Raw genomic sequence first — 23,175 nt, forward strand, 5'->3', positions numbered from 1 at the left:
AAAGCAGATATTACCGGTACTTCAGAGAAAAAGGAACAGGTGGAGGGGAAGATGGCGGCGGAGTAGGGGCAGTGTTCTCAGCTCGCTCCTGTTAAGGAGAGACTCCAGGAACGAATGCAGAGAGGAGTGACTGAGTGAGTGTGGATCTCCGATAGCGTGAATGGGGAGGAGAGCATGGGAGCAGCGTGGAGGGGGGTGGAGGGGTTTACCACACACTGCAGGCTGAGTCATTCCGGGACCCTGTGCATCTGCAGTACCAAGCCGGAGAGCTCACTAGCCGAGAGCTGCTTGGAGGCTCCCCCTGCCAGGGGCGCACCGATAAGTGAATTCTTGTAGGGAGTTAGGGAGAGGATTTCACTGAAAAAGCCAGAGGAGTGAGAGAACAGTGAACAACCAGGACTGGGAGAAACTGTGTGATCTGAGTCTAGAGGGAAACCTCCTCAGCTGCAGTCGGCACTCCGGGCGCGCACAGCACTTGCGCTAGGGCCCTACAGAACAAAGGGACAGTTTGGGGGCAAGGAGACAGTCCGCACAGAAAAGCTGCTGCGGAACTCCGGACTGGGGGAGAGCTCCCGAGCAAGAGAAAAGTGCAGGCCCCCGGCGCTTTGAGCCATCGCGCTAGAATCCCACAGAACAAAAGGCGGGTTTGGGGCTAGGAGAGAACTAGGGCATGCAGGACCTGTAAGTAGGGAAGAGAGCGGAGGCGGTGGTTCTGGAGTAGAAATAGTTTTAGGGCGGGAAGAAGGGCCCGAAGGGAAAGGCTGCTGCGGAGCTCCGGACTGGGGGAGAGCTCCTGGGTAGGAGAGCGCTGCGCTGACCGACCACGCTAGAGTCCTGCAGAACAAAGGAACGGTGCTGGGGCGGGGAGGGAGATAGAGCGCACAGGCCTATAGCAGGGAAGCCAGTAGAAGCTGTAGATCAGAATAGAGACAGTTTTGGGGCAAGGAGAAGAGCACAGGCAGGAAAGCCGCTGCAGAGTTCCAGACTAGGGGAGAGGCCCTGGGCAGGAAAGGGCCACTGGGCCCGGCACTTTGACCGACTGTGCCAGAGTCCTGCAGAACAAAGGGACGGTCTTGAGACAGGGAGAGAGGTAGGGTACGCAGGGATATAGACAAGGAAGAGAGCAGAAGCTGTAGCCTGGGAATAGAGACAGGACCGGAGGCAGGGCGGGGATTGCTGGCAGGCACAGGCTGGACCAACAGAGGGAAGGAGTAGCTGGACAAGCCTGAGGAGGGCTGAGGCTGCCTCAGGAGGGAACAACTAAAGGCAGCTCACAGCAGAGCGGTGGTAGGCCCACGAAAAAAAGACTAGCAACCCCAGAATCAAGCAGAACCCTCCCACAGCCAGCCAACCAACCAGAAAAGATTTGAAACTCATGGAATTTTGAATAGGAGCAGACTCAGGAAGGAAGCAAGGAAAAACCAAAAAACAAACAAACCAAAAATACCCAGAGACTGTGCCTAAAAGTTGAATTGAGTTAAAATCCTCTCATTCTTTTATTTCTCACTCTCTCTCTAACTGCCCCTCCCGTCCTTTCTTATTCTCTCTCATTTTCCCCCCTCCTCTTCCATCCCTTTTCTCCCCTTAGCATGTCTCCCCCGCATCCTATTCTTTGTTAATTTTTCAATTTTAAGTTCTCTCCCTTTCCTTCCTATTCCCTTCTTCCAATCCCCTTCCCTTCCCCTATCCTCATCCTCCCTCCGTTTCCTTTCTCTCTCTCTCCTTTCTCTGCGCTAAGCACCTTCAATTTTATTAAATTTCTTTCTTTATTTTGTCCCACTTCAGTCTACATTTGTTTTTCTTTCATCCCTTGCCCTTATTTTCCTCCTCTCCCTATAAATATTCTCTCTCTCTTTCTTTCTCTCTCCCTATCCCACTTTATATTCTGATCTTTTAATATTCAAATTATAATTCTAATCTATCCCTCTCTCCCTTCACCCTCCCATTCTTACCCCTTCTCTCTTTCCACCCCATCCCCTCACTTCTCTCTCTACCTCTTGTACTTCTCTCCTTCATCCTATCTTTTGTCAACTCTTCAATTTCAATCTTTCCCTCCCTAATATCTCCTCTTCCTCCTGATTTCCTTCCCTCCTCCGTGTTCTTTCCCTCCCCCATCTTCTTGCTTTCCCATCTCTTATTCCTCTCTCTATATATTCTCTCTTTCTCTCTATCTTGCAATTTTATATCATGTTTTAATCTCCTAATCTTTATAGTATATAATTTAAAAAAATTTAATCCAGTCCCCGCTCTTCTCCCTCCCCTTCTTCTTTCGTTCTCTCTCCTACCCTTCTCTTCTCTACTTTCTCTCTCTCTTTCCTCTCTCCCTTCCTATCTTGCTATTTTCTACTCTGTATTTTTATTCTTGAAAAATTCTTTCTCAATCTGTTTCCTACCTTCTAACCTCCTCAGCCCTCTCCTTCAATTTCTGGCTGTCTGTCTGCCTGGATGTCTGTTGTGTCTATCCTCCCTTCCACGCTAATCATATAGCATATATCGATTATATAATCCTAATACTATACACTTCCACTTTCTCACTCCACATTGTAACCCTCTCCTCCTTTTCAAACATACAGTGTAAATGTTAATTGCTGTCTTACATAACCTTGATCCCAATTGCTAATATTATTACTCTATCAACTTCCAGCTCAAAAATTACCCTTCCTTCATTTAAAACAACTCCTATCTGTTTCTCCTATGAAATAAGAGTCCCAATATCTCCACGAGTATATTAATACGGGGTCATTTGCAGCCTACAGTGAGATTGTAGTTGGGGGAGATATTAGAAGGTGTGGGTTTCTTGCCTGGGTTCTGTGATTATGTTTTAGCAGCTCCTCCACAAAAGATCTCAAGACAAGGTGGGCAGAGTGACTCTCAATCAACTAACCAGAGAAAAAGATCCACCAAAGAGTAGCTGAAATACAACCAAACAGATTAAAGAAATAACATCAAGGACAACACAGACGGAGATCCAAGAGGGCGGAGGAGTACGTAGAAGCTACACTAACCTCCTCCCAGGACCAGCCAGTGCTGACTCAGCCCCAGCACAGCAGACAGACCATTCCCCTCCAAGTGGTGTCAGCCTGAGGGAAAATAAAAGCCCTGCCTACATCCACGGTCCTTAAGCCTCACGGCTAATCACAGATTGAGTAGATTAACAACTAAAGAAGACAGACAAAGGCAGTAGATCCCTGGAAGTCTCCAACAGGCTGCCTAGGGCCAGTCTGGTACATGATCTAATGCTACCAGAGGCAGATCCAGGAAGAGCAGATCATTCTAAGAAGCACCAACAAACAATAGGAATCACAAAAATGGGGAGACAGAGGAACAACCCCCCATCAAAAGGAAAGGGAGAATCCCCAGAGAGAATGCTAAATGAAATAGAGGGGAGCAAAATATCAGATATGGAATTCAAAACATGGATTATGGAGAAGCTCAATGAGCTCAGCGGAAACTACAAAGAACTCCAGAAAAACTACAAGGAACTCACAGAGAATTACACAAGCATGAAAAAGGACATAGAAACTATCAATAAGAGCCAGGAGGAAATAAAGTATATGATCTCTGAATTGAAGAACACAGTAGAAGGAATTAAAAGAAGCCTAGAAGAAGCAGAAGATCGGATCAGCGAGCTGGAGGACAACTTAGACAAAAACTCCCAGACAATGCAACAAAACGAAAAAAGAATGAACAAGACTGAAGAGGTTCTAAGACAGCTGCAGGACAACATGAAACGTAATAATATCTGTATCATAGGAATTCCAGAAGGAGAAGAAGAAGAGCAAGGGATAGAAAAGCTCTTTGTAAAACTAATGACAGAAAACTTCCCTAACATGACGAGAGAAAGAGTCACGGAAGTCCAGGAAGCACAGAGGGTCCCAATGAAGATGAACCCCAACAGGCCCACTTCAGGACACATCATAATTAAAATGGCAACATTCAAAGGCAAAGAGAGAATCCTAAAAGCAGCAAGAGAGAAACAACTAATAAAATACAAGGGAGCTCCAATAAGGCTATCATCAGATTTCTCAGCAGAAACACCACAAGCCAGAAGGGAATGGCAAAAAATATTCCAAGCAATGAAAAACAAAGGCCTACAACCTAGAATATTATACCCAGCAAAGCTCTCATTCAAAATGGAGGGTGAAATAAGGAGCTTCCAAGACAAAAGAAGGCTAAAAGAATATATCTCCACCAAACCAGCAATGCAAGAGATGCTAAAGGGTCTGCTTTAAGAAGATAAAGAAACAGAGAGAGACAGAGACGAACACGAGTACAAAGGGGAAAAATGACAATGAATAAGTACTTATCGGTAATAACCTTAAATGTAAATGGATTAAATGCTCCAATTAAAAGACATAGGGTAGCTGAATGGATTAGAAAGAATGACCCACATATATGCTGTCTACAAGAGACCCACCTTAGAACAAAAGATCTACACAGACTGAAAGTAAAGGGATGGAAAAAAGTATTCCAAGCAAATGGACATGAAAAAAAAGCCGGGGTAGCAATACTTATATCAGACAAAACAGGTTTCACAGCAAAGTCCATAACAAGAGACAAAGAAGGGCATTTCGTAATACTTAAGGGAAAAATCCATCAAGAAGATATAACCCTTATAAATATATATGCACCCGACTTAGGAGCACCCAAATATATAAGGAAAATTTTGAGAGACTCCAAGAAAGATATTGACAGCAACACACTCATAGTAGGGGACTTTAACACCCCATTGTCAACAATGGACAGATCTTCGAAGCAAAGAAACACCAAAGATATTGAGGCACTGAACAACACTCTAGATCAAATGGACTTAGTCGATATATATAGAAGTTTTCACCCCAAAGAAGCAAAATATACATACTTCTCAAGTGCACATGGAACATTTTCAAAGATAGACCACATGGTAGGACACAAAACAAGACTTAACAAACTCAAGAAAATTGAAATTATATCAAGCATCTTCTCAGATCACAATGGCTTAAAATTGGAAATCAACCTCAAGGAAAAAACTCAAAAACATTCAAACTCATGGAGAATGAATAACATGCTATTAAATAATGAATGGGTTAACAATGACATCAAGGAAGAAATCAAAAAGTTTCTGGAAACTAATGATAATGAACACACAACAACCCCAAACCTATGGGATACAACGAAAGCAGTCCTAAGAGGAAAGTTCATAGCAATACAGGCCTACCTAAAAAAGCTAGAAGAATCTCTAATAAAAAATTTAACCCTACAGCTACAAGAACTAGAGGAAGAACAACAAGCAAAGCCCAGATCAAGTAGAAGGAAGGAAATGATCAAGATCAGAGCACAATTAAATGACATAAAGAGTCTAAACTAACAATTCAAAAGATCAACAAAAGTAGGAGCTGGTTCTTTGAAAAGATAAAATTGACAAGCCTTTAACCAGGCTCATCAAGAAAAAAAGAGAGAGCACCCAAATAAATAAAATCAGAAATGAAAGAGGAGAAATCACAATTGATACAACAGAAATACAAAGGATTATAAGAAATTATTACGAACAACTGTATGGCAAGAAATTTGACAACCTAGAGGAAATGGACAAATTCCTGGAAACCTATAGTCTTCCCAAACTGAATCAAGAAGAAGCAGAAAGTCTGAATAGACCAATAACAGCTAGTGAAATTGAAGCAGTAATCAAAAAACTCCCAGCACACAAAAGCCCTGGACCGGATGGCTTCACAAGTGAATTCTACAAAACATTTAGGAAAGAACTAACTCCTATCCTCCTCAGACTATTCCAAAAGATACAAGAAGAGGGAAGACTCCCAAACTCGTTCTATGAAGCCAGTATAACCCTAATTCCAAAACCAGGTCAGGACACAACAAAGAAAGAAAACTACAGGCCAATATCGCTGATGAACATAGATGCTAAAATCGTCAATAAAATATTGGCAAACTGGATCCAGCAACACATTAGAAAGATTATACACCATGATCAAGTGGGATTCATCCCAGGGATGCAAGGATGGTTTAATATTCGCAAATCAATAAACGTAATACACCACATAAACAAAATGAAACACAAAAACCACATGATCATATCAATAGATGCAGAAAAAGCATTTGATAAAGTACAACACCCATTTATGATAAAAACTCTCAGCAAAATGGGAATAGAGGGAGCATACCTCCACATAATAAAGGCCATATATGAGAAACCTGAAGCCAACATCATACTCAATGGGCAAAAACTGAGAGCATTCCCCGAAATCAGGAACAAGACAAGGATGTCCGCTCTCTCCACTCCTATTCAACATAGTCTTGGAAGTTCTAGCCACAGCAATCAGACAAGAAAGAGAAATAAAAGGCATCCAAGTTGGAAAAGGGGAAGTAAAACTGTCATTATTTGCAGATGACATGATAGTGTACATAGAAAACCCTATAGAATCCACAAAAAAACTACTCAACCTAATAAGTGAATTAAGCAAAATAGCAGGATACCAAGTCAATATTAAGAAATCGAAGGCATTTTTATACACCAACAATAAAAAATCAGAGATAGAAACTGAAAGAAAAATTCAATTTACCAGAGCAACAAGAAAAATAAAATACCTAGGAATAAACTTAACCAAGGAGGTAAAAGACTACATAACACTGAAGAAAGAAATTAAGGAAGATACAAATAAATGGAAGCATATACCATGCTCATGGATGGGAAGAATCAACATCATTAAAATGTCCATACTACCCAAAGCAATTTATAGATTCAATGCAATCCCTATTAAAATACCAGCAACATATTTCACAGACCTAGAACAAATACTTCAAAAATTTATATGGAACCAAAAAAGAGCCCGAATAGCCACAGCAATTTTGAGGAAGAACACAGTAGGAGGAATCACAATACCTGATATCAAACTATACTACAAGGCCACGGTAATCAAAACAGTCTGGTACTGGCATAAGAACAGACATATAGATCAATGGAACAGAATAGAGAGCCCAGAAATAAACCCAGGTTCATATGGTCAACTAATATTTGACAAAGGGGGAAAGAACATCAAATGGAGTGAAAAGAGCCTTTTCAACAAATGGCGTTGGGAGAACTGGACAGGGACATGCAAAAAAATGAAACTAGGCCACCAACTTACACCATACACCAGAATAAACTCAAAATGGATAAAAGACTTAAATGTAAGCCACGATACCATAAAAGTCATAGAGGAAAAAATAGGCAGGAAAATTTCAGATATCCCACGTAGCAACATTTTCACTGATATATCTCCTAAGGCAAGGGAAATAAAGGAAAGAATAAACAAATGGGACTACATCAAACTAAAAAGTTTCTGCTCAGCTAAAGAAAACATCAGCAAGATGAAAAGGAAACCAACCATATGGGAAAATATATTCGCCAATGACATCTCAGACAAGGGATTGATCTCCAAAATATATAAAGAACTTATACGACTCAACACCAAGAAGACAGACAACCCAATTAAAAAATGGGCAAAGGACCTGAACAAACACTTCTCCAAAGAGGACATACAGAGGGCCCATAGACATATGAAAGTATGCTCAACATCACTAGCCATCAGAGAGATGCAAATAAAAACCACAATGAGATACCACCTCACACCAGTCAGAATGGCCATCATCAACAAATCAGCAAACAACTTGTGCTGGAGAGGATGTGGAGAAACGGGAACCCTGGTGCATTGCTGGTGGGAATGCAGACTGGTGCAGCCACTATGGAAAAGAGTTTGGAATTTCCTCAAAAAACTAAAAATGGAACTGTCTTTTGAACCAGCAATTCCATTGCTAGGATTATATCCGAAAAATCCTGAAACACCAATTCAAAAGAACCTATGCACTCCAATGTTCATAGCAGCACTATTCACAATAGCCAAGTGCTGAAAACAACCTAAATGCCCATCTGTAGATGAGTGGATCAAAAAACTGTGGTACATTTACACAATGGAGTTCTATGTAGCAGAAAGAAAGAAGGAACTTCTACCATTTGCAACAACATGGATGGAACTAGAGAGAATTATGCTTAGCGAAATAAGCCAGGCAAGAAAAGAAAAATACCTTATGCTGTCACCTATGAGCAAAATTGAACCAGAGCTATGTAAACAAGAAGTAGACTAACAGTAACAAGGGGGGAGGTGGGAGGGAGAGAAAGGGGTAAGAAGGGGAAGGGTCAAGTCAAAGAACATGTATAAATGACACACGGACATGGGCAACTGAGTGGGGACTCAATGTAGGGGAAGGGAGGGGCAGGGTGCAGGGAAGCAAGAGGGGGAAAAAAGTGAGACAACTGTAATGGAAAAACAAAAATTTTTTTTTAGTGGGGGAAAAATGAAAATATGAAGAATGGAAATTCCAGTTCAGTGAATATTAGGACAAAGATTTTCCTTCACGTTGTATATTTTTCTCCCTATTTGATCCCTCCAGAGTTTGGCATTCTAAATAAGTAAGTACTGACATAAGTTTCTTTGCATAGAACTAATAAGACCAGTTGTTAATAGAGGTTCTTTTGTATTTTTCTTTTTTTTGACCAAGTCTTTTACTGGAATGTGAAGCCTAAAGGAGATGTACTTGGGCTCAGGTTGTTACCAAAAAGCCCTGAGGAACTGGGAATGACTTTCAAAGGTAATAAAAGCCCGCGAGATAAAAGGCCTGGTACCATCGTTGGTTGTGCGGTCCACAGCAATATTTCCAGGGAAGGAACGAAGGTTGTTTTCCTGAAAGATGGCTAGAAGGGACCTTAAGGCACAATGAAAAACCAGAAAGACTTGGAAAGGACAGGTGTGTACAGGCAAGGCTGAATGCAAGGCTGAATGCTGTATGTGGCTCAGCTTTTGTGCCCCGAAGAGCAGACTGAGGGTCACCCTAAATGTTCCTTGGATAAGTTCCAGCAAAGCAGAATGAAAGATCATAAGTGATCATTTGCTGCTCTTGTTATGTTTATGCAAATGAACAGGATAAATTAAAAATGGACTTAATGTAGTCCCTTTAAAGACAAGGAGGGTAATCTTAGGGAGAAAAATCATTATTCAAGGAAAATCACAATGATCAGTAGTAAGAGTATAAAGTAGGGCAACTAACCATCTTAAAAGTTTATTCTCACTTAAAATATGGTTTCATTTGAAAATTAAACCATGTCTGTGATATCATCAAAGATATTCAAGTTGCAGACAAGTAGAATGTCAAGTGCCTTGCAACTGTATGTCTTTCCAATAAGACAGTCTTAAAGATTTAGAGACTTGTTTGTGGGTTACGTTACATAAATTGACATGTGTTTTCTGTTTTCAAAGGGCGTAAGCCTATGATCGCATTACCTGAGTGATTGTCTGTATTCATAAGCCTCACTTAATCCTCTCTGCAGCGCTGCCTCCTGAGACTCAACGGTTTGGCTGAACTAAATGTCTGGGTTGGTGAAGAATGGGGTGGTCTGTGGGCTTCACTTTAAAACTGGTTTCTCTTTTCTATCCTAATGGCTTGGACAGAAAGGGCCCAGAGGTCTGAGAGGTGGGAAACCTAAACTATTTCCCTCAGCCCAAACTAAGTATAATGGGCAAAAAGATTTTGGACAGGTGAGATGTGCCTAGCACACCTTCCACCAAAGAAGTCCTTTTTTTCTTTTTTCTCCTAATGTGGAACATTGAAAAATTAATCCCTGCCTTTTGTCATCTAGTAGTTATGGATTGAATGATGTCTTTTAACTCTTTTTGCCAAATCTGTTGCCCCCAGAACACAACAAGGATGCCAGCCTGTTAAACCAAGCACGCCGTTGTCCGGAGACAGCCAACTGACCTGGAGTCTGCACGATCCTTCCCCATGTGGGAAGGCCACCCTCCCCTCCACACCCCCACCATTATTAGGGATTTCTGGACCCAAGGGTAGGTAGGACGACGACCATGTCCAGCTTGAAGCAGCTAGAGGAGCTTGAGACCTTCGTCCATTGTCCTTTACAAGATTACAAAGGGTCTTAATATCTGAGAGGGAGGGATAGTTATTTTTTACGAACCATGGGTATGGACTTAGGGGGGGGATTGCTGGGGGAGGGAGATGCTGGGTGGAGGGGAGTAAAGGGGAGATAATTGGAACTATTGTAACAATATAATCAATAAAATACATTTAAAAAAAAAGAAAAAAGAAAAAGGAACAGCAAATAGGTAGTTTCAAAGTCCCAAAGAGGCAAATTAGCTATTGGCTATCAGTACTGGGCAGATAAGTAATTATATAAGACAAAAAAAAAAAAAAAAGCCACGGCCTTATTGGGCCTGTTCTACTCATTTTCCTTTCAAGTCTCAACATTAACATGACAAAGGCAAAACTGATTATTTTTAAATGTGAAATTCTCCTACTTTATGCTGCCAACTTGAGTTTAACTGCTAACAAAGGGAGAAAGCAATACAGTAGAAAGCATACTGAGGCTCTGAGTTACATAAAGTGGGTTTTAAAAATGGCTGTCCCACTTATAAGTTGTGCAAGCTTAAGCAAACTATGTAAGTTGTGACTTCTGGCCAAAATGGAGGCCTAGACAGACATGCTGTGTCTCCCTTCACAACTAAAAAGGAATACAACTACCTCAAAACTAGAGACAACCAGAAAACTAGAGTCCCAGAAAACTGAGCTGCATGGAAGTCCAACAAACAGATATAAAGACGAAATTCGCATTCAGACAGGTGCGACAGCTCTACGTAAGACAAAGAGGCAAACACAGGAGCCTGTCAAGATGAGGAGAGGTATGGCCCAAAAGAGGGAACAGATTAAGGTTTCAGTGGGAGAACTAAGCGACGAGGAGATAGCCAACCTAAGCGACGAGGAGATAGCCAACCTAACAGACAAGGAGACAGCCAACCTAACAGATGTAGAGTTCAAAACACTGGCGATAAAGATGCTCACGGGCTTGACAGATATGCTTAAGTACAGCAAACACATAAGGAAAGAGTTGAAGGCTATGCTAAATGAAAGAAAGGAAGATCCACACAAAACCAATGGTGAAGGGAAGGAAACCGGGGTTCAAATCAATGATTTGGAACATAAGGAATAAATAAACAGTCAACCAGTACAGAATGAGGATACAAGAATTGAAAAAAATGACTAAAGGGTTAGGAACCTCTGGGACAACTTTAAATGTGGCAACATCCAAATCATAGGAATGCCAGAAGGAGAAGAGGAAGAACAAGAAATTGAAAGGTTAAATGAAAAAATAATGAAGAAAAATTTCCCAAATTTGGTGAAGGAAATAGACTTAGAAGTCCAAGAAGCACAAAGTCCCAATAAAGCTAGACCCAAGGAGGACCATGCCAAGACACGTCATAATTAAAATGCCAAAGGTTCAAGATAAAGTGAGAATCTTAAAAGCAGCAAGAGAAAAGAAGAGAGTTACCTACAAAGGGGTCCCTATAAGACTATCAGCTGATTTCTCAAAAGAAACTTTGCAGGCAAGAAGGGGCTGACAAGAAGTGTTCAACGTGATGAAAGGCAAGGACCTACAACCAAGGTTACTTTATTCAGCAAAGCTATCATTTAGAATGGAAGGGCAGATGAAGTGCTTCCCAGAAAAGGTAAAGCTAAAGGAGCTCATCATCACCAAGCCATTATTATATGAAATGCCAAAGGTACTTACTTAAGAAAAAGAAGATCAAAACTATAAACATTAAAATGACAACAAACTCACAATTATCAACAGAACCTAAAAAAATGAAAACAAAAACAAACTAAGCAAACAACCAGAATAGGAACAGAATCATAGGTATGGGGATGATTTGGAGGGTTATCAGCTGGGAGGGGGAAGGGGGAGAAATGGGGAAATGGTACAGGGATTAAGAAGCATTATCAATTGGTACAAAATAGACAGGGGGAAGTTAAGAATAATATAGGAAAGGGTGAAGCCAAAGAAATGATATGCACAACCCCTGGACATGAACTAAGGGGGGTGGGATTGCTGGAGGGAATGCGGGTACTGGGAGGAGGAGAGCAAAGGGAAAAAGAAACTGGGACTACTGTAACAACATAATCAATAAAATATACTTAAAAAAAAGGAAAAAAAATTATATAAGTTCTGAGTATTAGTAAATTCATGTGTAAAATAAGTCACAGGGTGTACAAAAGGACATAAAAAAACTTTAATAGAACCTACTATGTACATATGTATATGAGGTCTGTCCAGAAAAAGTCCAGCCATTGTTAATGAGAAGGGTATGCGCAACATCCATGTTACCTGGCAGCCAAGGAAAATGGACTGGAATGTGCACACATGAACAATGACAGCTTCACTGTACTAGTCAGTGGGGTGGGGGGTAGACACCACTGAGTATGTGTACTGTGTGGCTGTCACATTCAAAATGACCGAGTGAGTAGTACAATGAATCTGCATCAAGTTTTGTGTTAGGCTTGAATATTACTCTATGGAAACTATTCGAGTATCAGAAGGCCGCAGCTATGGGCAACTGCTGATTGGTAGTTTCACAACCCACCCACTCATGCATCACGTCTCATGCAGAGTTTTTTGACGAAACATCAAATCACCGAGGTGACTCGCTCCTTCACCCTAATCCAGATTTGGCACCCTGTGACTTCTGGCATTTCCCAAAATTAAAATCATTTTTGGAAGGGAAGAGATTTCAGATGATCGATGAGATTCAGGAAAATACGATGGGGCAGCTGATGGCAATTGAGAGAACACTGTGAGGTCCCAAGGTGCCTACTTTGAAGGGGACTGAGGCATCACTGTCCTATGTACAATGTTTTTATATCTTGTATCTTCTTCAATAAATGTCTCTATTTTTCATATTACTTGGCTGGAATCCTTCTGGACAGACCCCATATGCTACTTTTAAGTTCTTGCTGTAGTTTTTTTTACTTGACTATTAAGAAATATATTGCTGCCCTGGCCAGGTGGCTCAGTTAGTTGGAGCATTGTCCCCCTACACCGGATTAGATTCCCAGTCGGGCACTTGCCTAGGTTGTGGGCTCGATCCCCAGTTGGGGCATGTATGAGAGGCAACCAATCCATGTTTCTCTCTTTCCATTCCGTGCTCTCTACAAAAATCAATAAAACATATCCTCAGGTGAGGATTTTAAAAAATCTGTTAAAAAGTATATATTGCTCTAATCAAACACATCCACTAAAATGTTGTTAAGAATAAAAATATAGCCCTGGCTGGCATGACTCAGTGGATTGAGTGTCAGCCTGTGAACCAAAGGGTCACCGGTTCGATTCCCAGTCAGGGCACATGCATGGGTTGCAGGCAGGTCCCTGGCTGGGGGCACATGGGAGGCAAACACACACTGATGTTTGTCTCCCTCTCTTTTTCCCTCCCTTCACCTGTCTAAAAACAAATAAAGAAAATCTTTAAAAGAAAAAGAATTATTCAATCAGACGCAACCTTAAAAAAAAAAGAAGTATACTCACTGGTCATTGAAAATAAGTGGGCACCAATTCTTTACTTTAAATACTAACTAAAAGGACCGACTTATTTATTTGGTCTTTCATGTATAAAATATATTTCAGAATAAATAAAATAGATTAATTGATGAAATAAAGTTCTTTGTGTAAGATTACAGCTTAATAAATGTGAAATAATTATAAATATTACTTTTTCAATTATTAACAAAATAACCAATTTAGGCAATAATCATCAATGGATGATCAGATGTAAGGGATAAATCTGAGGTAAGGTTGGCAGAGAGTTTTACAATGGAGGGTTCTGGCTATCACCACCTGAATCAAACTCAGTGATCACTAAAAGTGAGATAGCCAGATAGTACACATTTCCTGATGTATTGCAAAATTAAGTGCACTGATTACCTAGGAAGTATCCTAGAAAAAAGGTGGAACCTGAGCTTGATTAGCCCTTTAGGTAAGTTAACAGACATAACAAGGAACTGTGATGAGAGAACCTTGTCTGGACCCTGATATGAAGAAAGCAACTATAAAAGACATTTTTGAGACAACTGGGAAACCTGGATACGGAATGGTTATCTTATTCAAACTGAGGGCTTAGACATCATTGTTAACTTGTTAAATGTGACAATGACATTATAGTTATGTAAGAAATGTATGGGTGTGTGTGTGTGTGTGTATTTGACATGTATACTGAAGTATGTAATGGTGAAATTATATTGATTGTTTGATGCCTTTTAAATACTCCAGTCAAAAACAAAAGATGGTGATAAGGAGAGGAACAAATAAAGCAAGTGTAACAAAATCTTAAAAGCTGATGAATTTAGGGGGTGGTTTTGTCTGTGTTTTCTCTTTAATTACACTTAAGAATAAAATTATAGTCTATCACTTAGAATTGAAGTTGTAGTTATTTCATTAGTTTTCTGAAACGTTCTTAATAATTTTTAAGCACTAAGTAACAAATAAATATGATAGTGTCAGTGCACCTATGATAAACGACAATAAGTTCTCTAAATCCAGGTCAATGTTTTAAATAGAAAACAAAATGGGGCTAAAAATCTTTGCCAATATGCTCCCAGAGAGCCTAGTCAGTGTTGACAACTGTCATTGAGTTCAATTAGAAAGTTCATTAGCCCTGGCTGGTGTGGCTCAGTGAATTGAGCATAAGCCTGCAAACTGAAAGGCTGCCAGTTCGATTCCCAGTCAGGGCACATGTCTGGGTTATGGGTCAGGTCCCCATTTGAGGGCACGTGAGAGGCAACTGATTGATTTACCTCTTGCACATCGATGTTTATCTCCCTCTTTCTCCCTCCCTTTCCCTCTCTGTAAAAATAAGTAAATAAAGTTGATAAAAAAGAAAAGGAAGAAGGAAAAGAAAAAAGAATTTTTAAAGAAGGCTAAAGAAAACAAAAGACACAAAAGAGGGGGGGAAAAGTAGTGTATTGTTCCAGACAGTCACAGTGACACTAATAACTGCCAGAGGTTTCAGTTCATTGGCTCTGGTTGCTGGTGTCAACTGTGGTATATTATGGCTTACATAACATTCTATAATGTAATGTATAACATTATGTAATCTTGCAACAGTGAGTATCCATAAAAATATTCAAATAAATAAATAAGTTTACAGTAGTCCCTCTCTATATCACGGTTCACTTATCGCAGCCTCACTGTATCATGGGATTTTTAAAAATATTATATTTAATTACTTATTGCAAATTTTTCGCTATATTGTGGGATTTTGAGGTACTGTATATGTATGTTGTTAAAGTCACGTAGGTTTAAGAGTGTAGAATAAATGTAAAGTTCCTACTTCGCGGGGGGATCTAGAACGTAATACCCGTGATAAGTAAGGGAATACTGTACTGAAATCAAAGAAAAGATAACTAGAAAACATGTAAAAGTCAAGAATTTAGATGCTACAACAAAAATAAGTTAATCCCTAATTATAAATTTAATGAAAAACAACATAAACAAGGTTAGGAGAAGAAAAAAAGAGACCTAAAAAATTGGTACACTTAAGAACTAGGACAATGCAGTTATGCAAAACAAAAGAAATTTATCTGAAAATGAAAACAAATGGTAATGGTACTAAGAGCAATACAGGAAGAATTTATTAAATAGTTTGTATGGTAACATCTTATTTAAACTGAAGGCCAAGAGAAGAGTGAGAAGCAAATTTAGGTTTAAGATAAATAGCAATACATAGTCAAGGAAAGATACTCAAAATTCCTACTAGATTGATATCCATTTAAATAAGATAATTCTTAAAAGATTAAAGAATAAAACATGCCCTTCTCATGAGTCACATTACTACGTTATTTCACCACTTGATGATACTGTGCTGACAAACATACTACAAATTTTAAACACAAAGCTAAAAAAACTGTCTGTATGGACTAGAAGTCAAGAGTATTTCAGTTTTTTTCTGCTTTGCTACTACCAGTTGGGAGGCCAAGATCTATCCAAATGACATTTAGTAGCACTTAGGATGAGAAAGGCAAAGAATCAGGGACCAAAACACAAAGAGGAGTAACAAAGAAGTTGTCACTGGGTTTCCATGAGTTCTGGGCATCTCAGGGTAAAATTGGATATTAAATTAGTTTGATATGCTCTCCTAGCTCTAGAAGTTAACTTTAAGAAGATTTTTCCAATTGCTGTCTCAAGTATTACAGTTTTGATAAAGCTGTAAATATCAAGAGAAAAAAATTCAAGTAACAAAAAAAATCACATAAATAGAAAATATTCAACTTCTATGCAAATATTAAAATAAATCAGAATGGAAAATAACTTCAGAGCAAATCATGCTCTATAGTTAGAGATTATAAGAAAGAGCCATTGAAAAATATGTATTCAATCAAATCAGGGAGGATTCCAAATATAGTGCTTTAAGTTTACATAGTTCAATGTGCAAACTTTACACAATGGGGATGTTTCCCCTACTCTTTCTGGAGGTAAACTTTCAGAAGAGAATGGAAGGAATCCTAAACTTGTGGAAGGCATAAATTTGAATAGCAAATTCATTTTTCTAAGTCAAAATCCTGGGTAGGCTGCAAACAAAGAAATACTGTGGTCTTGTATATAATTTAAAAACATCTAAAAGACTGGCATCACCTCAACTGTCCAAATTTAACTTCTTATGACTATAAATAAGGGTCAACAAATATTTCATTTGCACATAGAGAAAAAAAGCTGCACATAGGCGTCTTTTTCAAATTTAACTTACATCATTACGTATAACCTCCCTGGAATCCGCTAATAAGTCCATCAATCTTGAAACACCTAGAACACAGTGTGAAAAATACTGGAAGATCAAAAATACAAGTTGTGATTCAAATCGTAAACAATTTATTACACATCATTTCGATCCCTTTCTTTAGGAATGATTCTCATTTTTAAATCAAAATGTTACAAGGAAGATGAGTCACTTACCCATGGGACTGACTAAAATAATTTGCTGCACCTGAGGACCTAAGTGTTTTAAAAGAGAAGTAAGAAGCTTCACACCAGGCCAGCGAACATGGAAATCAAACTCCTGCAAGATAAGAATTTAACATACTGAACATCCATAATTTACAGTAAAAACAAACAAGAACATTTAGCAACTTAACAGTGGTACCAAAAACTACAAACAAAAATTCAGCAAACTTTAAGAAATAAATTAATAAAAAAAAGTTACTATAAACTAATCAAACTTATTCACTGTTACTGACTAAACAGTCTTTTGTAAAAACAGAAATAAGCTGACAGCATTTTAACAGAGTATATAGGTCTTAAAATAGGCATGTGAATCTCTTGCAATGATCCAACAAATTTCACTACCTTACAAAGCTATGTAAGGGTCTCTGGTTCAATTCCCAGTCAGGAAACATGCCTCAGTTGAAGGCCAGGTCCCCAGTTGGGAGCGCATGATAGGCAACCATACATTGATATTTCACTCCCTTTTTCCCTCCCTTCCCCTCTCTTTAAAAATAAATAAATAAAATCTTTAAAACAAAACAAAAACAAAAAACACCGGTATGCATATTATGCTTCGCCCAAAGGATGACAGAAGAAGCTTATTAAGATGACAAAAATAGCAAGGTTCTTTATTTACCTCCAATAACGATAACAGGAGAGTGACATTTTCTTGCTGCTTAATGAAAATTTCTGTAAACTGGCTTCCCAAATCCTCACTTTGTCTTGTGGAATTTTCTTCTGTAATATTTAAAGATAAAGCATTTCAATATCAATATGATGCTATGTTATGTTAGTTTCCTTTTTTTGAAGTAGCTAAGCAGAAATGATAATTTCCTTGGAACAGTGTGGCAAGTAATGCTACCACAATTATGCTGAAAAAACATATCTTTAAAGTAATTTTCAATGCCATTTAAATTTCTATTCTTTTTTATTATTAAATTTATTGCGGTAATGTTTGTTAATAACATTATATAAACTCAGGGTGAACAACTTTATAATACATCTGTATACTCTACTGTGTTCTAACCACCTGAAGTCTAGTCTCCTTCTGTCTTTATGCATTTGACCCCTTTTACCCTTTTCGTTTCCCTGTTCTTCACCTCTGGTAACCACCATTCAGTTGTCAGTATCTATGAGCTTGTTTTTTTATTTGTTTTGTTTGTTCATTTATTGCGTTTTGTTTTAGATCCCATATGAGTGAAATTGTATAGTTCTTGTGCTTTTCCATCTGACTTATTTTATTTAGCATAATACTCTCAAAATCTACCACCCATGTTGTTGAAAATGGCAATGTTCTAATTTTTATTCTTTAAATATTTAAATATAAAATAGTTATCAAGGACATTTTTAGGTTAAACTTCTAATTAGGGTACAAGGAAACTTACTGAGGTGATGGAAATATCCTACCTCTAATGTGATTATGGTTATACTACTGTGTACATTTATTTGCCTGAACACACAGGAGTATAAAACCCCAAGAAGTAAATTTTACTGTATGTAAATTATGCCTCAGAACTTCCTGCCCTAAAAACATTATTAAACATATAGTCCTTACTGACAATGTTACTGTGTTACATAATTAAGTTATAAAATTAACCAGTCTGTTGCAGATTCTTCAGTATCTTTACAAAAACAAACAAACTGAATGTATATAAAGTTATTTGACAATAAAATCAGAACTTGACATTTAATTTCTCATTTATTCTTTAAAGGGCTTTCTAGCTGTTCTTAAAACTTAAAAGTCTTTAGATTAAACTACTTGTTTCAGTGTACATTGTCAAAAAAATATAAAGGATCACTAAAAATTACTAAAGCAACAGCTGCCAAAGCAAATTATCATTTAAAATCTGTCTATACTATAAACACAATTTAGAGATGGCAAATACGCTATTCCTCATTCCCTAACCCACACCAGACACAGCCAGTTGTTCACAGCATCTGCTGCACATCAGAATCCTTTTTCACATATTAGTCCAGGCAGTGACTATAAACCAATGAAGCTAGCAATCAAAATCAAACCTGTTTATTATCCCTCAAACAGTTCTCTTTTAAATGTAAGATTTTATATTAATATACTTTAGAAATGGAAAAACCCCAACAGATGACAAAAAAAGCAAAGCAATCCAACAGTGATAGTGATAACTGGATCTAATTATCTGTAGAGGAGAGAAACAATAAGAGATCACAAGTAGAAAGGAGATGTTTTCCAATATTGATTAAGCATCCAAATATGCTGAGTTTATCCTTCAGAAACTTTAAGAAATATTTCCCTTATCTCTTGTACCCATAAAAGAAGTCATGTTTCTCAATCTTAAAACTACATTATTTAAAACAAAATATACTTTAGTTTTAAAAGAATTACTCCAGCCGCTGTGCTGAGCATACAATGTCAGGGAACGGGAAAGGGAAGATGTAAAAGGAGGTAAAAAAAAATCAAGGTTAAGGGCTTAGACCTTAGTGGTCATAATTGTATGGAACTGGAACAGCATTTGCTAATATATTTCATACAGGGGTATAAGAAGACAAAGGGGGCGGGGCGGAGGAGGGGGAGAGAGAGAGGGAGAAAGAGAGAGAGAGATTGATTCCAAGATTTTGGTCTGAAGAACTGAAAGGATGAAGTTGCCATTTACTGAGATTATAAATCCTGTGGGAGAAGCAATTCAAGAGTACAGAAAGAATAAGAAGTTTAGTTTGGTGTTAAGTTTGAGACACCTTATAAAAATCTGAGAGGAGATATAAAATAAGCAGCTGGATAAATACAAGTATAAATGTGAAGAGGCTTGGGTTGGATATATACATTAGAATGGCAAATATAAATGATGTTTAAATGTTACAAGACTGGATGACACAGGACCTCTATAAAAAACTTACAACAAACGTCACTCTTAATAATGAAAGACTAAATGCTTTCCACTTAAGATCAGGAAAGATGCAAGAATATCCACTCTCATCACTTCTAGTTAACATTATACTGGAATCTTAGTGCCATAGATAAGAAAAAGAAATAAAAGGCATGCAGACTGAAAAGGAAGAAGTAAAACTTTCTTTATTACAGGTGACATATTTACCTATGTAGAAAATCCTATAGAATCTACAAAAAAGTTACTCAAATTAAAAAGTGAGTTTAGCAAAGTTGTGGGGAATAATAGGTTAATATACAAAATTAATTGCATTTCTATATACTGGCAATGAATGATTAAGAGACTGAAATTTAAAAAACAATACCACTTGAAACAGCAAAAAAATTATTAAAGACGGAGGACTATATTTGATAAAAGATGTGTAAGACCTATAATCTGAAAACTCCAAAATGCTACTGAGAAAAATTAAAGACCTAAATAAATGTATATACTGTGTTCTTGTATTAGATGGCACAATACTGTTAAGATGCTAGTTTTCCCTAATTCAATCCACAGATTCAACAGAATTCCAAACAAAATCTCAAGTCAATTTTTCAAACAGAAACTGACAAACTGATTCTAAAATTGATATGGGAATGCAAACAATTTAAAAAAGCCAAAATGATTTTGAAAAAGAACAAAGGACTGAAAAAGTTGGAGGGCTTACACTACATGACTTCAAAATTTATTCTAAAGTTACAATAATCAAGACAGTGTCAATAGGCAAAAGAACTGAAATACACACCAGCAGAATAGAAGTCCAGAAATAGACCCATTACCTCAAAATGGATCATAGACCTAAATGTAAAAGTAGAAATGGACCACAGATCTAAAAATAAGAATTAAAAGTATAAAACTTTTAAAAAATCATAAGAGAAAATCTTAGTGATTTTAGGTTTGGCAAAGATATCATAAATAGAAAGCAAAAAGCCCAAATTATAAAAGAAAAAACTGACAAACTGTACATAATCAAAAGTTAAAATGTTTGATCTTCAAAATACAATGCTAGGAAAATAAAAAGGCAAGTCACAGACAGAAAGAAAATATTTGTGAAATACATATCACAAAGGACTTGTATCCAGAATATATAAAGAACACTTACAAATGAAGTATAAGAAGGTAAATGACCTAGTAAAAAAACCAAAAAGATTTGCATAAACACTCCACCAAAGAAGAAAGATACGCAGATGGCAAAAAAGCACATGAAAAGTTGTTTAATATCATTATTCATTATGAACACACAGATGAAAACAACCATAACATACCATTTCATACCTATTAGAACAGCTAACATTTAAAAAGACTGACCATTACCAAGTATTGGGGAGAATGTTGAAGAACTAGAACTCTCAAACATTACCAGTGGGAATGTAAAATGGTACAACTGCTCTGAAAAAAGGTTTGATATTTTCTTATAAAGTTAAACATACACCTACTATTATCGCTTAGCCATAATATTTCTAAGTATTTACTCAAAAGAAATGAAAATAAATGTCCACACAAAGACTTGTACATGAATTATTTATATAAGCTTTACTTGGAACAGCTAAAACCTGGAAATAATCCAAATGCCCACCAAGAGGGGAATGGATTAACAAATTGTTGTATATTCACACAAATGAACACTACTCAACAATAAAAAGGAACCAACTACTGATATACAACATGCATGAAAATAAAAATAATTATGCTAAAAAAGTCAGACCAAAAAAAACAAAAAGACAGTATATACTGTATAATCTCATTTATATAAAATTCTAGAAAAATGCAAAGTAATCTACAGTGACAAAAGCAGATCTGTGATTGAATAGAGACTAGAAGGAGGAGAGCAAGGTTACAAATATTTAAGTATAAGGAAACTTTTAATACAATCCTGTTCTAAGGCTCTAGGGTTCCTTCTGGTTTAATATTGTCAATTTAAAAAAGCTATTAGATAAACTACTTCCTTTAAGTATAAGACAGCACTTCTGAACTAGAGTCCTACAAAAATTAGCTAAGCAATTAGCTATTTTGGTGTAGCAGTAAATGAAGCTAAAACTACTATAAGCTACTACATTAATTATATCTAAAAGTTATAAATCAAAATTAGACCCATGAAGAATTAATCTATTTTACATGTAACCAAAGATATGAAACACATAAACAATATACTTATTTTAAAACTAGAGATGTCTATTTTTGTATCCTATATTTTATATACTCTATGCTATACTTATTATAGCCTGTAAAAGTAAATGACTTTTTATTGTAAGATAATGACAAAATAAGAACTAAATGGCCCATTATTACTACAGTGAAAATAAATCTAAGAGAGGTATATAGAATTAATGATTGCTTTTTAAAAAGTCCTTAAATACCCCTGAAAACATTTCAGACCTATTTATATGATTGGCTTTTAATTATATATGTATATATACACTTACTCTTCATGTGTATTTACAGTTGCATTTACAGGGATAAACAATATTCAAAAACATTTGTGGACCTTTTTGGAACTCTACCCCATATCAAGTTCATAACTCATATTATGGAGAGCAAAACTACTGTATAAAAAGAGATATTCTAATAAAAGTAGTCCTAACTCAGAATGAAGGAAGTATCTTCTTTTATACTGTGGTCTATTAGTTAAACAAACACCCCTATATTTTTTAAAGTTTGTCTGCATTCTTTAAAAACTCTTTATGTAAATTATAAGATTTAATAGAGAATCTAGTTAGAAAAATGGCCACAATTTATTAAATCTGAAATCTATGAAACACAAAAAATGAAAAGGAAAGAAAAAAAAAAAAAAGATGTATCCAAAACAAACAAACTGTTATTCTACTTACTAGGTGATACTACGTTAAGTTACAGGTCTCTGGGCTTCCGTTTTTAGAAAACAGAAAAATACTACATACCTGAAGGCTCCTATGAAGATCGAATAAGATAATGGACATAAAAGCACTGTAAATTTTAATGTTCCATACAAGTACGATGAAACAAGAATAGAAACTACTGACCTGTGCTACCCAACAGGGAACAGCTTAGCGCTTAGGTGTTTTCTGCTTTCAAACAAGGGGTTCAAATGTCACAAAACATAATGCTATATACACCTTAATAAGTTAGTTTCTTCGTTAGTTTTTTGCTAGGTATAGGCAACTCTGTTGTATATCATTTTAAACCTCCTGTAGATAAGGATATTCCATTCCTTATTTTATTTTTTCATTATTTTTAAATCTTCACCTGAGGATATGTTTTTATGATTCTGGGGGGGGGGGGAGCGGTGAGAGAGAGAAACTTCCATTGGTTGCCTCCTGTACACACCCCAACAGTGAACCAAACTACAACCTAGGTATGTGCCCTGATTAGGGATGGAATCTGCAAATTTTTGGTGTACAGGACGATGATCCAGCCAACTAAGCAACCCAGTCAGGGCTTCCCTTCCTTATTTTA

At 37.3% G+C, this 23,175-nt stretch overlaps 1 protein-coding gene across 2 annotated transcripts in view; it reads right to left on the bottom strand.

The window, feature by feature from the left end:
• USO1 (USO1 vesicle transport factor) overlaps nucleotides 1-23,175 on the bottom strand; it is an 83,035-nt gene that overhangs the window by 33,551 nt on the left and 26,309 nt on the right. For both annotated transcript variants that reach the window (XM_090266746.1, XM_090266745.1), the window contains exons 5-7: nucleotides 17,481-17,581; nucleotides 16,817-16,919; nucleotides 16,611-16,666 (exon numbers count right to left, since the gene is read on the bottom strand). In XM_090266746.1, the coding sequence (XP_090122872.1) occupies nucleotides 16,611-16,666; nucleotides 16,817-16,919; nucleotides 17,481-17,581 (260 nt within the window). The remainder of the gene's footprint in view (nucleotides 1-16,610; nucleotides 16,667-16,816; nucleotides 16,920-17,480; nucleotides 17,582-23,175) is intronic.

The sequence above is a fragment of the Furipterus horrens genome, unplaced genomic scaffold (assembly GCF_987537825.1).
Source record: "Furipterus horrens unplaced genomic scaffold, mFurHor1.1.pri manual_scaffold_2, whole genome shotgun sequence".
Taxonomy (NCBI): Eukaryota; Metazoa; Chordata; class Mammalia; order Chiroptera; family Furipteridae; genus Furipterus; species Furipterus horrens.